The 18,609-nt window shown below is 41.0% G+C and overlaps 1 protein-coding gene across 1 annotated transcript in view; it reads right to left on the bottom strand.

Annotated features, from left to right (window-relative positions):
* The window catches only part of NPAS2 (neuronal PAS domain protein 2), a 105,355-nt gene that overhangs the window by 69,570 nt on the left and 17,176 nt on the right, over nt 1-18,609 (bottom strand). Inside the window, exons 2-3 of the mRNA XM_007468334.1 lie at nt 7,154-7,302; nt 10-38 (exon numbers count right to left, since the gene is read on the bottom strand). Of these exons, the coding sequence (XP_007468396.1) occupies nt 10-38; nt 7,154-7,302 (178 nt within the window). The remainder of the gene's footprint in view (nt 1-9; nt 39-7,153; nt 7,303-18,609) is intronic.

The following is an 18,609-nucleotide window of genomic DNA, read 5'->3' as shown; positions in this document are numbered from 1 at the left end:
CTGCTGAATGTCACAGATTTCCGTTTGCGCTGAGACTTCTAAAAAAAAGCATAAACAAGCTTTTAGATGGGAAGGCGCCTAGAAATTGGAATTAACAGACGAAGCACACATTATTTCTATGTGATTCTGTGTAAATGTGTAGTTTAATGAAAGAAGCTGATATAAGGACATAGGTTACTCTGATTTCTGAGGACTGGGTGCTTTGGATACAATGGGCTTAAAAACACCTCGATGTTTTCACACCCCTTTAATGAGGCTTCTGTGAGGAGAGAACCCCACCCTCTGCACTGGGTGTAGTGCCTACAATTAGCAGGTGGCACCATGCCCTTGAATTTCTACATGACAAAGCCCATCTGCGGTTGGAGTTATGTGGCTGCCATCTCTCAAGGCAACAGGAACAAGGACAGGGATGGAGGGTCACACCCTTAAGTTGCTTCTTCATGGTCAAGGTAAAACAAAACGCTTTAGCGAGCTGGTATTTTCAAAATTCCAGAAACATCTTAGGTGCGTAGTATCTAAGCTACTGTGTCTGTGCAGATTGTAGTGTATTTTTCAGCACTTCCAGTTCCTGAAGTATAATGTGCTACACAAATGCATGTTACTTAGTTGCTTTTAAGGCCAGAATTTACTCTTCCCAAAACTTTTTTGGGTTAATCTGTACTTTGCCCGTTTCAAGTAACTACCTTGTTTGGAAGACGTTTTTCATATTTGTAAATTTAATAGTCATCGGTCTACACAGGACTCCTTAAACACTCTAGCTCTCCTGCCCTTTTGTCTTTTCTTTATCATAGTTGATTGAAATTGGTTTTTTCTATTCACGACTTAGAATAATTTCCTTCTGCTTCACAACTCGGTAACTTCGTGTAAATTCTTAGGATTTCTGTCAAGTTTGGGAAAACACCAATCAAGTTCCTTTCCTATAAAAACTGTAAGATTTCAGGCCATTTCACTTTTTTTTGGTTTACTGACTAATCTTTAAAGCTCTTTTTTTTTGTTTTTTAATTTTTATCTTTATACAATTTTTAAAGGTTACTTTCCATTTACAATTATTATAAAATATTGGCCCTATGCCCTGTGTTGTACAATACATCCTGGAGCCTATCTTACACCCAATAGTTTGTGCCTCTCAATCCCCCAGCCCTGTATTGTCTACCCCCTCCCACCGCCACTGGTAACCACTAGCTTGTTCTCTATAGCTGTGAATCTGCTTCTTTTTTGTTACATTCACTAGTCTGTTGTATTTTTTAGATTCTACATATAAGTGCGATAGCACACAGTATTTATCTATCTCTGTCTGACTTACTTCGCTTAGCATAATGCCCTCCAAGTCCATCCATATTGCTGCAAATGACATTATTTCGTTCTTTTTTATGGCTGAGTAATATTCCACTGTATATATGTACCACATCTTCTTTATCCATTCAAGTGTCGTTGAACACTTAGGTTGTTTCCATGTCTGGCTTCTGCCTTTTTGAAAGAGGGTGCTTTATTAATAAAATATCTCTGATAAGATTATTACAAGGAGCTCAAATGCTATACTGAATCTATTTGTTTTTCCTTCAGTTTATCCTCCATCTTTAACCAATGCTTTGCTCCACTTTATGCAGTAAGAGGTTTCTTTAGGGGTTATTTTCTTGGTGCTAAGAAAAACCCACGTAGCTATGATTTATCTCTTTACCTCAGAGAGAATCATATTCTGTTCAACAACTTCCTAGGAAATGCAAATTGTTCAGGCAGATAATCTATAAACTTAAACGAGGAGAGACATTTAAAGGTCTTCTCCTTTGACGCTGTGTTGTTGGTAGTTTCTCCGCAGGGAGTTTGGCGAGTTCATCCTGCCATCTGAGTGAACGGATGTGAATGAACTCAGTGGTCACTCCTGAATGAAGATGCTGTGAAGGGTGAGTTACACGTGTGACTCTGTAAACCTCCCCGAGTTGGGTCACCCCGCATTCCCTGCGGGGAAGAGATCTCCCTTCTTGATTTCTGAAAGAATATTTGCTGTTCTTGCACACAACTGAAGTTTTTGTCTTTCATGATTTGAAAGGAGCACAAAAGAGCCACTAACAGCTGTTGGTCACTGAACACAGGAAGAAACCCAGGAAAGGAGACCGTGGTGGACAGGTAGTCAGCCAGCAGCACTGAAGGGCCACCAGCGGGGACCAGTGTGGGGAGCCCGCTCAGCTGATGCCACTGTGGCCACAGGCTGTGCCCAGTGAAAGGCATCCTGGGAAGCAGAGGCCGGGTGCTACACACACATCTGGGCCCGTTAGCATTCTGGGGTCCCAGCTGAGCCAAAGAAGAGAGGGTGAAACTCCCAGTTCCTCAGGTCAATGACTGCGACCCTTTTACCACTTAGAAAAGAGATGGACTTGTGGCTATGCTTATCAACTAACCCATAAATACCCTCCCCCTTTTCCCAACACATACGCTCATCTGTAAAATTCCTCTGACCATTAGGGTGAAACTGTAGGTTAATCGTTTGTCTAGGAGAAGAGTCTTTCTGACAGCCCAAATCTGGGAGCAATTTTGCAGGGAAACACTGCAATCAGAAGCTGAACCCCCAAAGTCTACCACAGTTTAAGTTGTACTTGTGCCCCAGAACGCTCACCTCCCAATAGCTCATGCTATGCATGAACAAGCAGGTACGACTTTGGGTTATATACGGTCAAGTAGGAGTCTGGAAAATAGGGCAGAAAATAGGCTGGATGGGGTAACTGTCACCCTGTCCAACAGGGACATTTCTCCTTGTTCTGCTGCCATCTCCACCCCACCCCGGCTCACTAAGGCAGACGTACGGAAGGGGCAAGGATGAAGACTAGAATTTCATGATGGGAGAAAATGACACTGAATCAGCTGAGACTCGCACAGGCAGAGGAAAGCACACAGGTCAGCCTGGTCTCGTAGAAGAAACGTTTCCACGGGTGTGGATAAGGCTGCCCAATATGCCTTGCTATTTACATAGCTTAGGGGTTTCTCCCCTGTAACAGATACTGATGACACATTTCCCTACAGAGAAACACGGTCAGATTCTCACTTTGGTTTGGATTACTTCAAAGAGAAAATGTATGCATTCCAGGATCAAGGTGTATCTCCCAAGCTGAGAAAATAGGGATGCTTGACAGATTACTGAGCAAAGAGCTAAATAATTATAACGACTACCTGCACCTAATCATCATGCCTGATGTATCACGTGGTCCACCTTCAGTGTGAAGGCAGAAAGCACATCTAAATCCACAGTTCTTAACCCTGGCTGCATGCTGGAATCACCTGGGCAGCTTTAAAAATACTGATGCTTAGGCCTGACCCAGGCGTGAGCTGGTAAAAGGCTCTCCACACCCACAACAGTAGCGTTTGCCTGTTTTTATGGTGTAAACACTCAGACCCTGGCTGATTTCTAGCTGCCAACTTGACGTCAGCTGGCTTGGAAAACTCTTGAAAATTTAACAATCACCTTTTGCAAGCTGGTTTGAGCCAGCTCCAGCTCACAACCCGGGTTCCACCCCTAGAAATTCTGAGGTGTTGGCCTGTGAGGTGTGACCCAGTTACATGTATTTTTAAAAGCTCCTCAGGTGATTCTAAGGGGCCACCAAGGGTGAGAGCCAGTAGTCTAAATGGCCACACTAATAAACAGCTATAGTGTAGCTATGATGTCTCTATCTATAAGAGTCCCATAAATCACATCTTGTGGAGAAACAGTATGGTGTAATGTTAAAAACTTGGGCTCTGGAGACAGAATGCCTGGTTTAGATTCTGTACCTTCCTGGCTGTCTGGTAATGGTGGCCGAACACCTCTGTGCCTCGGTTGCCTCATCTGTGAAAAGGTACTAACCCAAAGGGTCACTGTAAGGCTCAGATGAGTTACACTCCAGTGAGTTACTCTATGGAGCCCTTATAACAATGCCTGCCTGGCTCAAGGTGAGCCCTGAATTAATGCTAACCATGCTATCCTCCACTCCACTGCAGATGCTTGTGGAGTTCATGTCCACTTGGATTATAAGTTAAGTTATTGTTTGTATCTGTTTTTTGCTTTAATCTAAATTTTGGTCCAACCATTATGTTTCTCAGTAAAATCTGTCTTGGATTTTCTATTTTCTTTTGAATGTGGAATAAGGATGAGGGAGATCTGGGGTTGATCCTGGTTGCATTTCAGGGGGCTGTGTGGAGTAGGCCTTAGTCTTAAGAAAAAGGTGAGATGGGCACAGGCACTCCTGGTGGTAGGAGGCTGCATTTCTGCTGACGGATCCTTTCCAGGTCCCAGATTTGACAATTCTGTAATTCCACAGTGGACAGAGCCCAACATAAATGTCACACTGATGAACTTGATCTCAGCTGTCCTATTTCTCAGTGGCACTGACCTAGTTTGAGTAATTTGCACACAATATCTTGGTAATCAAACCAACCTGCTCTTTCATTTAGCTAAATCATCAATTAGGAAATATAACCATTCTGCTTAAATTATTGGGGGCAATCAAATATTGCTGCAAAATCTTTTATTCTTGTTCCCGGCTTGATTGTTCCTCCCTGACTTTTAACAAAAGCAATTAACATATTCTTTACTCTCCCCTGGGCAGCTTTGGGGTAAAAAAGGAGATATATCATTACTGTCACATTTGTAATAGGTATATACAATTATTATAGAAATAATAAAAGAATAACAAGTATAATGAAACTTTCTAGGGTCCCAGCTGTGCCCTCTTCCATGAAATCATCTTGTCTAGGAAAATGTTCAGTGAAGGAAAAGCATCACGGTAAGCACAGAAGAACTGTAATTATCTCCTCAGTAATCTGACATTTCTGACTTTAATAATGTTTGGTGTCATGGCTAAGGAAGAAAAAAAAAAGAATTCTGTTCTTGCTTGTTAGTAGCTCCTGAACCCTCCCCTAACTCTTCAGTGTTTCTGTACCATCCACAGGGGAGCAGTAGTGGAGGGTGGGCCGTGCTAAGAGGTAAAAGGGTTGGAAGGAGGGTAAAATGGAGACAGGATGATTTGAGAAAGACATAAGTTCAAGGACGGATTCAAGTAATAAATTCAAATAATGGAATACTAGGTACCAATGAAAATGAATTAGCCATTGCACTGGAAGAACACAGATTAGTCACACAAACATCACGTTCATGATGTATGATTTCATCTGAGTAAGGGCCCAACAGGCGAAACCAATCTCTGGTATTAGAAGTCAGCCAGAGAACACCTTTGGGGAAAGCAGAGGTAAATAGGAAGGGGCAACTATTGGGGAAGCTTCTATTTCTTGACCTGGGTGTTAGTTTCCTGGCTGTATTCACTCTGTCATAACTAATTCAATCGTACAGTTATGATCTGTGTATTTTCTGTATGAGTGTTACACCTTTATCAAGTATTGAAAAGTTAAATAAAAAGAGTGGAGTGCTGGAATAACTAGATAGTCACATGTGAAAGGATGAATTCTGACTCCCTACCTTACTCCATATACAAAAAATTAACTCAAAGTAGATCAAATATCTAAATGTTTAACCTATGGCTTATATCTAACTGCTTAAATTATAGCTTAAAATTATAAAACTATTAGAGGAAAATATAGATTTAAACCTTCATGACCTTCATCGACAATAGTTTCTTAGATATGATACCTAAAGCACAAGAAACCACCACCACCACCAAGAAGATAAATTGGATATCATCAAACTTAAAACTTTCCTATGTCAAAGGACATCATTAAGAAAGTGAAAAGACAACCCACAGAATGAGGAATGCATTTGAAAATTATATATCTGATAGGGATCTAGTATCCAGAAATCTTACAACTCAACAGCAAAAACATAAATAATCCAACTAAAAATGGGCAAAGGATTTGAATAGACAGTCTCTAAAGAAGACATACAAATTTGCCATGTGCCAATAAGCCCATGAAAAGCTCAACATCAGTAGATATTAGGGAAATGGAAATCAAAACCACAATGAAATATCACTTCTTATCAACCAGGAAGGCTATAATAAACACAGACACACAATCAGACAATAACAAGTGTTGGTGAGGATGTGGAGAAACTGGAATCTTCATACATTGCTGCTGGGAATGTAAAAATGGTATCACTGCTATGGAAAACAGTCTGGAAGTTTCTCAAAAATTTAAACACCAAGTTACCATTTGACCAAGCAATTCCACTCCTAGGTATACCCAAGAGAACTGAAAATATATATCCACTCAAAAACTTGTATAGGAATGTTCATAGCAGCATTATTTAACAGCCAAAAAAGTGAAAATAGCCCAAATATCTGTCAACTGATAAACAGATAAGTGAATTGGTATTTCCTCACAATAGAATATTATTTGGCCATAAAAAGAAATGAAATACAGATACTTGCTAAAATAAGGATGCTAACTGAAAGAAGCCAGAAACAAAAGACCACCACATTTGTATGCGATGCCCAGAACAGGCAAATCTATAGAGACAGAAAGTATTCAATAGATCAGTGGTTGCCAAGACCTGGAGGGAGGGTGGAAATGGGAAGTAACTGCTAGTGGGGTACAGGGTTTCTTTGGGGGATGATAAAATTAGATAGTGTCTATGGTTGCACAACCTGTGAGTATACTAAAAGCCAGAGAACTATAAACTTTAAAGTAGTGAATTTTATGCTATGTGAGTTACATTTCAATTAAAAAATGGATTTGATATTAAGTCAACTAATTATTTTTGATTAATTTTTTCCATGGTATTAATATTTTCCTTCTACCTAAACTCTTTGGTAGAAGGCCAAAGAGTTTAGGGGCGGTGGCGGCAATGGAGGGAGACACCAGTGCCGCCTGATCCACTGGGAAATGAATACCTGGGCACGGCAGGGCTGTACGAAAAGGCTTGCTCCAGACATTTTTAATCAAGATGCTTCCATTGTTAGTGCCGCCCTGCTTGGGTTGGGTGCGACCTGTGAGTCTGCTCTGGATTCCCTCCTCTGGCTGAGAAAGCAATTTGGGAGGTGAATGTCCTGTCCCAAACCTGCTGGAGACAGGGTTTTTTCTAGAGGGTGGAGTGCCTTGGAAAGAGGAAACCTATGACGCAGGAGATCGGGTTTGCTGGGGAGAGAGAACCAAGCAGGAAGACCAACTTGATCAAGTCACTGCCAAATGGAAATGGCGGGAACGGAGTAAACACGGAGAGGAGCGTGACCGTTACCATTGTGCTTCTGCAGGAAGCCGATGACCTTTTCCAGCACGGTGGTCTTATCCATCTTCCGCGTGTTGCCAGGCAGCATGGAGCTGAGCTCTTTGATGAGAACATTGAACTGGTCCCGACGCTTCTTCTCAGACTTGTTTCGAGAAGCTCTGTCAACGCAAAATACCCAGGTTACTGGAACGTTCCACTTCTGGAAGCCTTCCTTACAGGACGGAGGCACTTTCGGTCAGAGTGTGTTCTGCTGAGATCATCTCATCAAAACTTTTCAAGGGGAGAAACGTGCGCCATATTTCCGAGCCGAGTAACAGGGACAGAAAAAATGTTACGCTAGGCTCCTGGCCACAAAGAGAGACAGTATCAGTGAGTCATGACTCAGACGCAAAATCTTACAGATCGGCTCTGTAGCCAGATGCTCTGACTCCAGAGAACAAACGACATGCTGATTATCAAGATAAACAGCCCCGAGGGGTTTGCTCTGACAGTCTGTCCTCAGGCCCAAACCAGGTCCCCTCCAACCCAGAGCGCCTAGCCCCTGATGCCAAGTCACGAGGGATAGCCAGGCATCCTGAGTGTCCATAGAGAGCCAGTGCCACCCAGGGCACACGTCCTGCCCACTGCCCCAGAGCTCATCATCTTGCTGGGGAGTCCAGGCACACCTCCGACAAAACCATCTACAAGCCACGCATGGTCCAGAGGCAATGTGACAGGGACTGCATGTGACTGTCAAGCTGCTAAATGTGGCTGAACCCTTTTAAAAATGACATGGTGGAAACTTCAATGCATGTTACTAAGTGAAAGAGCTAATCTGCAGACTCCACACTCGAGGACTCCAACTCTATGACGTTCTGGAAAAGACAGAACTATGGCGACAGTAAAAAGATCAGTGGCTGCCAGGGCTTGCAGTGGTGGGGGATGAACAGGTGGACACGGGATTTTTAGGGCTGTGAAACTAGTCTATATGACACTTTAATGGCAGATGTGCGTCGTATATTTGGCCAAACCCAGAGAATGTACAACCCCAAGAGTGAACCCTAAAGTAGACTACGATCTTTGATGTAGTCAATGTAGCTTCATCAGTTGCAGCAAACGGACCAGGCCTGTTGGTGGGGTGTTTGTAATCGGGAAGGCTGTGCATATATAGCGACAGAGAGCATATGGAAAATCTCTGTACCTTCCACTCAATTTTGCTGGGAACTTAAAACTGCTCTGAAAATAGAGTTTATTATTTTTTTTAAAAAATGACACACTACACTGCACGCCTACAGAAGAGATCAAAGTGGAGCTGCTCAGTTTGAGGGGAAGGGATCTGCTCTGAGCCACTGAGGCAGCCTAGGATCCCAGGAACTCGGATAGGAAATCACGGCTGCAGGGGCTGCTCTACTAGACAAGGGACCAACCTGCCCCCCATAGCCTGAAGAAGTCTGAGAAGCTGTGGCACCCCAGAGGCCTTGATCCTTAGACACACCACAGGCCAGGCATTCCTCCACAGCCAGCTTACTCAAAGCTGATCCAGGGCTGGGAAAGCTGACCCACCCCTCCCAAATTCACCCCAGACGGATTCGTTCCAGAAAGTCAGCTCACCGAGAGAGAACAAGGGCCACAGCTGCAGGGTCCACTGAACTTGCTGGTTCAGGCCCCCTGGGGCCCGGGGTCAAGGTGCCTGGAGCAGCAAATCACCCACCAGGAGGCCACTGGCCAATGCGTGGGCAGGACAGGACGCTGCTGGCTTGTGACGACTCAGCAGGTTCCCCTCAGAGGGATTCACCTCCCCTAGGGTAGGTACCAATATCCACAGGTGTCAGTATCACCATAAATACAGCTTCCCCAAACAGCCCTTAGAAACAGAGGCACACACCCCAAACACCCTTTCCCTTGATGCTGTGATGGCCACAACCATTCCGCTTGTCACTGCCTAATTGCACACGACCTGTCTTGGTTTCAACCCACCCGTTTACAAGTCATCTTTTGCTGATTTCATCTCCGTTTGGGGGGTTTCCTGATAACATCTGAGGTAATTCTTCAAAGCTCACCTAAAGCGTGTGGTAGCTACCCTCACCTAAGGGTCTCTTCCTTTTCCTGACTTTTCCCTCCCTCTCTCTCCTTGGACTTTTGGGAGGACCTGAAATCCTCAAGGCATTTCTACAAAGGCCTCATTCCTAGGCCAGTCACTATCTTCAAGTACACTCTCTCCCAATCTCTCCCACAGTCTGACTGCAGGTGTAGCAGTAAGATGCCGAGGTGCCTTTGTGCCAGTCCAAGGTAAAAAGCATACTGTTCAAACACATGGGAGAGAAGAAAGGAACCTTTTAACTTTCTGAGTGACTGTCTATGCATTATAAATAATTTTTTGGCCTAGATTTGAAGAGTGACATGCAACCTCCTTAGTCAAAAAAAGCTCTGTTCCTGTCCTAGTTTTGCCCATTATAAATGATTGGTGAGCAGATAACACCCAGCTCATTATGACTCTGTTCTCTTCTTCAGTGGGTATAACGACAGTGAACACAGCCTGGCAGAGACAATGATGAAGGCTTATGTCATTAGTGACAGGAACACAAGCTTGTTTCTGTCAGCCTCCGCCTGGGACACATGACGGTACCCACTGGAAACTGGTCAGTGTCAGCTGAATCCACAGCTCTGAGCCAAGAAGGAAAAAGACAAGCCTTAAACGACCTTATTTCTGATAAGAAGGTCTGGCTCGGCAGGCCCCGAGACCACCATGCCTAAGGCACTGGGAAAACAGGTTGAAACACACTTAAACAATCAGCCTTTGGGGTTTTTCCTTTAAGGCATTATTTATGTTCAGTGAAACTCATCCATTTTATGTGTGCAGTTTGATGAATCTTGGTAACTGGAACCACCACCGAAATTGAGCTGTAAAATAGCTCCTCCATCCTAAAAGGTTGTTTTTTTTTTGTTTTTTTTTTCATTTTTTTTTTAACATCTTTATTGGGGTATAATTGCTTTACAATGGTGTGTTAGTTTCTGCTTTATAACAGAGTGAATCAGTTATACATATACATATGTTCCCATATCTCTTCCCTCTTTGTCTCCCTCCCTCCCACCCTCCCTATCCCACCCCTCCAGACAGCCACAAAGAACCGAGCCGGTTTCCCTGTGCCATGCGGCTGCTTCCCACTGGCTATCTACCTTACGTTTGTTAGTATATATATGTCCATGTCTCTCTCTCGCCCTATCACACCTCACCCTTCCTCCTCCCCATATCCTCAAGTCTGTTCTCCAGTAGGTCTGTGTCTTTATTCCTGTTTTACCCCTAGGTTCTTTTTTCCTGCATCTTTGCTGTTGATCTCCCCTGGACCACAGCCCCGGGAAACCACTGGTCTGCTGTCACTGTAGTTTTGTCTTTTCATTATTATTTTTTTTGCGGTATGCGGGCCTCTCACTGTTGGGGCCTCTCACTGTTGTGGCCTCTCCCTTTGCGGAGCACAGGCTCCGGATGCACAGGCTCAGTGGCCATGGCTCATGGGCCCAGCCGCTCCACAGCATGTGGGATCTTCCCGGACTGGGGCACGAACCCCTGTCTCCTGCATCAGCAGGCGGACCCCCAACCACTGCGCCACCAGGAAAGCCCAGCACAGAATCTTTGACTTTTATTTAGCATAAACTTTCGGCGATTCATCCATGCTGTTGCATATATTAATACTTCATTCCTTTTGACTGCTGACTTGTATTCAATTGGGCTGTTTCTACTTTGGGGGTATTAAGAATAATGCTGCTCTTATTATACAACACAGGGAATATAGCCAATATTGTGGAATAATTGTAAATGGAAAGTAATCTTTAAAATTTGTATAAAAATTAAAAAAAAAGAATAACGCTGCTCTGAGTATTCATTTCCTTGTCTCTGTGTAGACACAGGGGTGAATAGAAAGGTATGAAATTGCTGGGTCATATCATAAGAGTATGTTTAACATTGTAGGATAGTACCGTACAGTTATACAAAATGGCTGTCCTGTTTCTGCTTTTCCACCTGCAACGTATGAGAGTTCCTGTTGCTCCACATCCTTGCAAACACTTGGCATTGTCAGTCTTTCTTCACTTTAGCCACTGTAGCGTTATCTCATTGTGGTTTTAATTGGCATTTTTCTCATGATGAGTGATGTCAGCATCTTTTCACATGCTTAACCCTCTTTTGTATATCTTCTTTTGTGAAGTGTCTGTTCAAATCTTCTGCCCATTTTTCAATTGGGTTGTTTGTCTTCTTTTTATTGAGTTTAAGAGAGAGAAAAAAAAGAGAGAGGAGGTCCAGGAGGAAGGGAAGGGGTGTGTGTGTGTGTGTGTGTGTGTGTGTGTGTGTGTTTTAAACATACATCGATACAAGCCTCAGCCTTTGACTTTGAATGCAGGGTTCAAAGAGCCCCAGGTTATCTTTTCTGATGTCTCCCATGGGACACTGGTGCCATAGATAACACATGCTGGGCACTTACTATGTAATAGCACCATTTTAAGTGCCCTACATGTATTCATTCCTTTAATCCTCACAATGATCCTTGCAGGTAGGTACTGTTATTATTCCCATTTCACAGGCGAAGCTGAGGCACTGAGAGGCTGTGTAACTCCCGACGTCACAGGACTAGGAAGTGGTAGAGAAGGGCCAACTCAGGTGCCCATGCTATGAAGCACTTTCCCACCTCCTCCTCCAACTCCCTCTAAAACTCCCTCATTCTCTCCACATCTGTAACCCCTGCAAGCCCCAGTTCTGTTCTCCATCATTGTGTTCTCTTCTTGAGAATGTCATAGAAACAGAATCAGACAGCGTGTAAACTTTTGAGCTGGCTTCTACCCAGCACGATGCCTCTGAGGTTCGTCCAAGTTGCTGCACCTACCAACACCTTCCCCTTCTCATTGCTGAGTAGTTTTCCATTGCATGGATGTAACACAGCTGGTTTATCCATTCACCTGCTGAAGGAGATCTGGGTTGTTTCCCATTTTCGTTCATAAGTAGAGATGCTGTAAACATTTGTGTACAGGTTTTTGTGTGAACATAAGTCGTCAGTTTTCTGAAGTAAGTAACCTGGGAGTAGGATGGCTGGATCACGTGGAAAGTGTATGTTTAACTTTCTAAGAAACCGCCAGACTGTTTTCCAGGGTGGCGGTACCATTTTATCTCTTGCTAGCAATGTAGGGGTGATCCAGATGTTTCACATCCTCAAGGGGAGTATTGTCAGTACTTTTTATTTTAGCTCATCTAAGAGATGCGCAGTGCTATCTCATTGGGCTTTCATTTGCATTTTTCTAATCGCTAATGATGTTGAACATCTTTTCATGTACTTTTACGCCATCTGTATATCCTCTTTGGTGAAGCATCCGTTCATGCCCTTCGGCATTTTAAAATGGGGCTGTTTGTTTCCTTACTGTTGAGGTTTGAGAGTTCGTTATATATTCTGATACAGTCCTTTGTCAGACATGTGACTTGTCAATATTTTTCCAGCTTGCCTTTTCATTCTCTTAATAAGTGTCTTTCATAGAGTAAAAGTTTTAAATTTTGATGAAGCCCAAGTTAACCATTTTTTGCTTTTTATGGATTGTGCTTTGGTGTCAGATCTAAGAACCCTTGGCCTAACCTCAGGCCACGAAGATTTTCTCCTGTGTTTTCTTCTAAGAGTTTTACACACTTTACCCTTAGACTTAAGATCCATTTCGAGTTATTTTTATAACATGTAAGGCTTAGGTGAAAGTTTGTTTGCATATGGTTGTCCAGTTGTTCCAACTCCACTTTTTTGAAATGACATTTCTACATTGAATTACCTTTGCACCTTTGTAAAAAATCAATTGGTCAACTTTACGTGATTCAGTTTCTGGATTATCTATTCTCTGTTCCAGGGATATGTGGGGCTTTCCCTCCACCAGTACCATACTGCAATTACTGTAGTTTTATAGTAAGTTTTAAAATTAATAATGTGATTCCTCCAACTTTATTCTTCTTTCTCAAAATATTTTGACCATCCTAGCGCTTATGCCTTTCCATTAAATTAAAAAAGAATTATTTTATATTGGAGTATGGTTGATTTCCAATGTTGTGTTAGTTTCAGGTGTACAGCACAGTGACTCAGTTATACATATACATGTATCTATTCTCTTTCACTCTTTTCCCATATAGGATATTGCAGAGCAATGAGTAGGGTTCCCTATGCTATATAATAGGTCCATGTTGATTATCAACTTTATATATAGGAGTGTGTATATGTTAATCCCAATCTCCTAATTTATCCCTTCCCCTCCACCTTTCCCCTTTGGGGACCATAAATTTGTTTTCTAAGTCTGTGAGTCTGTTTCTATTCTGTAAATAAGTTCACTTGTATCAATTTTTTTCCAGTTTCCACATATAAGTGATATTATATTGTCTTTTCCTGTCTGACTTACTTCACTTAGTATGATCATCTCTAGGTCCATCCATGTCGCTGCAAATGGCACTATTTCATTCTTTTTTAATTTGACCATTCTGGTGCCTATGCCTTTCCATTACATTTTACAAGTAACTTGTTTTTATCTACAAAGAGTTCTGCTGGGATTTTGATTGGAATTCTTTTAAATCTATGGACCAATTTGGGGAAAACTGATATCTTTACTCTGTTGAGTCTTCCAATACATAAATACAATGTCTTTCCATTTACTGAGGTCTTCATTGATTTCTGTTACGAGCATTTTGCAGTTTTTACATACATATTTCACACATGTTTTATTAGATTTATACCTAAGTATTTCATTTTGGGGGATTGATTATAAATTATGTTTTTAATATCAGTTTCTAATAGTTTTCATAGCTAACCTATAGAAAGATGATTGATTTGTGTGTTTTAACTTTGTATCCTGTGACCTTGCTTAAATTCACTTATTAGTTATAGGAGCTTTTTTTTTTTTGGTAAGTCTCTCCGGATGTTCTATATACACAATCATGTCATCTGTGAATAAGGAAAGTGTTGTTTCTTTTCTTTCCAGTCAATATGCCTTTGATTTCTTCTACTGTCTCATTACTCTGGTTAGAACTAGCACCATGATGTTGAATAAAAGTCATGAGAGCAGATACTTTTACCTTGTTTACCATTTTAGGTGGAAAACATTCAGTCTTTTGCCATTAAGTATATTAGCCATAGGTTTTATGTAAATGCCCTTATGCCTTTTATGTAAATGCATAAATAGGAGGAAATTCCCTCCTACTCCTAGTTTGCTGAGAGTTTATATCATGAACAGAAGTTGAATTTTGTCAAATTCCTTTTCTGCATCAATTAATATAATCATGTGGTTTGGTTTTTCTTCCATAGCTTTCAAACTTGGTGGGTTACACTGATACACTGATTGGTTTTCAAATATTGAATAGCCTTATTTTCCCTGGATAAAACTCTGCTTGGTCATGATGTATTTGATAGGCAGATAGATAGATATAGACAGACGGATAGATATGATTTGCTAATGCTTGGTTGAGGATTTCTGCATCTATGTTCATGAAGAATATTGGTCCATAGTTTTCTTTTCTTGTACTGTCTTCTTCTGGGTAATGCTGGTCTCACAAAATAAGATGGGAAGTATTTCCTCCCCTGGAGGAGACTGTGTAAAATTGGTGATTATTCTTCTTTTAATGACTGACAGAATTCATCAGTGGAACCATCTGGGTATGGAGATTTCTTTTTCACAAGATGTTAAACTACAAATTCAATTTCCTTATTAGTTACAAGATTCTAAGCTTTCTATTTCTTCTTGTATGAGTTTTGGTAGTTTATAGCTTTTGAGTAATTGGTTCCTCCCATCTAAGTTGTTGAACTTATAAAGGTTCCATTGTTCAAAGAATTTAATGTCTGAAGGGTGGTGCAGTGACGTCTCCTTTATAAAATTCCTGCTATTGGTAATTTATGTCTTCTTTTTTTGTCATTCTTGCAATAGGCTTACCAATTTTACTGATTTTTTTACAATCACCTTTTGGTTTCACTGATTTTTCTCTATTATTTTTGTTTTCACGCTTATTGATTTCTGCTCTTATATCTATAATTTCCATTCTTCTTGTTTTGAGCTTACTTTGCTCTTTCATTTCTAGTTTCTTACAGCGGAAGCTTAAGTTCTTGATTTAAGACCTTTTCTCTTTTCTATTATGAACATTTAATGCTATAGTTTTCCCTCTAAGCGCTGCTTTAGAGGCAACCCACAGATTTTGCTATGTTATAATTTTGTTCAGTTCAAAGTACTTTCTAATATTCCTTGAGACTTCCTCTTTGACCCTTGGATTACTTAGAAATGTACTGTGAAAAAAGTGCTATCTTTTTCTCCCCACCACTATATTTCTGTTTCTAATTTAATTTCAGTTCATTAGACTTTTTTACATTTGTTTTGTGAAGCAGGATTTGATTTATCTTACTGAACGTTCAACGTGTACTTGAAAACAACGTGCATTCTGCTACTGCTGGGTGGAGTTTTCTACAAATGTCAAGCGTATCTTTTTGGTTGATAGTATTTTTTAATTCTTCTATAACCTTACTGAATTTCTATCTACTAGTTATATTACTGAGAAAAGGCATAGCAAATTCTTGTCACAGTTCTTCAGGCTGTGCTTTATGTATTTCGAAGCCCTGTTGTTAGGTGTGTACACATATAGAATTGTTACGTGTTCTTAGTATACTGACTCTTTATCATTATGTAGTATCACTCTTTGTTCCCGGCAATTTTCTTTGCCATGAAGTACACTTTATTTTATAGTATGTTATAGCCATTCTGCCTTTCTTTTAATTAATTTATGTGGTATATCATTTTCCATAGCTTTACTTTTAACCTATCTATATCATCATATATAAAGTGAATGTCATGTCATTTTAAAAAATCCATTCTGAAGATCTGTCTTTTAGTTGGCAATGTTTAGGCCATTGCATTTAATGTAATTATTTATATGTTTGGATTTAGGTATACCATCTGTTTCCTGTTTTTTCACTTTTTGTTTGTTCATTTGTTTTTTTGTTGTTCCTGTTTCTCCTTTCCTGCCTTCTTTTGGGTTTATTCCATTTTAATTTATCTAACCCATGCAGCTACAGTCAGTTAACCTTCGACAAAGGAGGCAAAAATATACAATGGGAAAAAACATTCTCTTCAGCAAGTAGTGCTGGGAAAGTTGGACCGCCGCTTGTAAATCAATGAAATTAAAACAAACCCTCATACCATACACAAAAATAAACTCAAAATGGCTTAAAGACTTAAACATAAGACATGACACCATAAAACTCCTAGAAGAGATCACAGGCAAAACATTCTCTGACATAAATCATACTAATAAATTTCTTAGGTCAGTCTCCCAAGGCAATAGAAATAAAAACAAAAACAAATGGAAGCTAATCAAACTTACAAGTTTTTGCACAGCAAAGGAAACCATAAACAAGATGCAAAGACAACCGACAGAATGGGAGAAAATATTTGCAAATGATGCAACTGACAAGGGCTTAATTTCCAAAATATACAAACAGCTCATACAACTCAACAACAAAAAAACAAACAACCCAATCAAAAAATAGGCAGAAGACCTAAATAGACATTTCTCCAAAGAAGAAATACAGGTGGCCAATAGGCACATGAAAAGATGCTCAACATCACTAATTATTAGAGAAATGCAAATGAAAGTTACAAGGGACCACCTCATACCAGTCAGAATGGCCATCATCAAAAAGTCTACAAATAACAAATACTGGAGAAGGTGTGGAGTAAAGGGAACCCTCCTACACTGTTGGTGGGAATATAAGTTGGTGCAGCCACTGTGGAAAACAATATGGGGGTTCCTCAGAAAACTAAAAATAGAATTACCATATGATCCAGCAACCCCACTTGTGGGCATATATCCAGACAAAACTATAATTCAAAATGATACATGCACCCCTATGTTCACAGCAGCACTATTCACAGTAGGCAAGACATGGAAACAACCTATATGCCCACTGACAGAGGAATGGTTGAAGAATATGTGGTACATATATACAACGGAATACTACTCAGCCATAAAAAAGAATGAAATAATGCCATCTGCAGCAACACGGATACAATTAGAGATTATCATATTAAGTGAAGTAAGTCAGACAAAGACAAATACCATATGATACCACTTATATGGGAAATCTAAAACATGACACAAATGAACCTATCTATGAAACAGAAACAAACTCCTAGACACAGAGAACAGAGTGGTGGTTGCCAAGGGGGAAGGTGTTGGGGGAGGGATGGGTGGAGTTAGCAGATGTAAACTTTCATATATATGATGGATAAACACAAGGTCCTACTGTGTAGCACAGGCAACTATATACAATATCCTATGATAAACCATAATGGAAAAGAATATTAAAAAATGGAATGTATACATATATATAACTAAGTCACTTTGCTGTACAGCAGTAATTAACACAACATTGTAAATCAACTATACCTCAATTAAAAAAATAAATATCCACCCTGTTTTTATTTCTTTGCATAGTTTTTAGTAAGTAAGGATTATAATAGAAAAACACCTTTTCAGGGCCTACTTAGAATATTTTGCCATTTCAAGTGGAATGTGGAAACTTTACTCCTAATAGTTCCCTTTACCCTCCCCGTCTTTATGTTGCAGTTATGTTACATACGCTGAATCAGATCTACACGCGCTGAAACAGATCTACACGCGCTGAAACAGATCTACATACGCTGAATCAGATCAGATTACTTTTTTCCCCAAATGTCAGACTATCTGTTAATATTAATATTTAGGCAGATATTTACCATTTCTGTTACTCTTCCTATTTCATATCCCAAGTTTCCATCTGGTATCATTGCCTTTCTTTCCATTAAAAAAAAAAATCCTTTAGCAATTCTCTCAGAGCAGGTCTCTTGATAAGAAGCTTTCTTAGGTCTCCTGCATTTGAGAATATATTCATTTACCTTCATTTCTGAAGGATATTTTCACTGGATATATAATTCTGGGCTAATGGTTCTTTTCTTTTGACATTTAAAAAATACCCTGCCGCTACTAGAAGGCTCCCATGGTTTCTGATGAGAAATCCATGGTGCGACGGAGGAGATTCAAGATGGCGGAAGAGTAAGACGCGGAGATCACGTTCCTCCCCACAGATACACCAGAAATACATCTACACGTGGAACGACGACTACAGAACACCTACTGAATGCTGGCAGAAGACCTCAGACCTCCCAAAAGGCAAGAAACCCCCCACGTACCTGGGTAGGGCAAGAGAAACAAGAATAAACAGAGACAAAAGGACAGGGACGGGACCTGCACCAGTGGGAGGGAGCCGTGAAGGAGGAAAGGTTTCCACACACTAGAAGCCCCTTCGCGGGCGGAGACTGCGGGAGGCGGAGCGGGGAGCTTCGGAGCCGCGGAGGCGAGCGCAGCAACTGGGGCGCGGAGGGAAAAGCGGAGAGATTCCCGCACAGAGGATCGGGGCCGACCGGCGCTCACCAGCCCGAGAGGCTTGTCTGTTCACCCG

Source organism: Lipotes vexillifer, unplaced genomic scaffold (assembly GCF_000442215.2).
Source record: "Lipotes vexillifer unplaced genomic scaffold, Lipotes_vexillifer_v1.1 scaffold177, whole genome shotgun sequence".
Taxonomy (NCBI): Eukaryota; Metazoa; Chordata; class Mammalia; order Artiodactyla; family Lipotidae; genus Lipotes; species Lipotes vexillifer.
The sequence above is the reverse complement of the archived record's forward strand: the minus strand, read 5'-3'. Positions and strand labels throughout refer to the sequence as shown.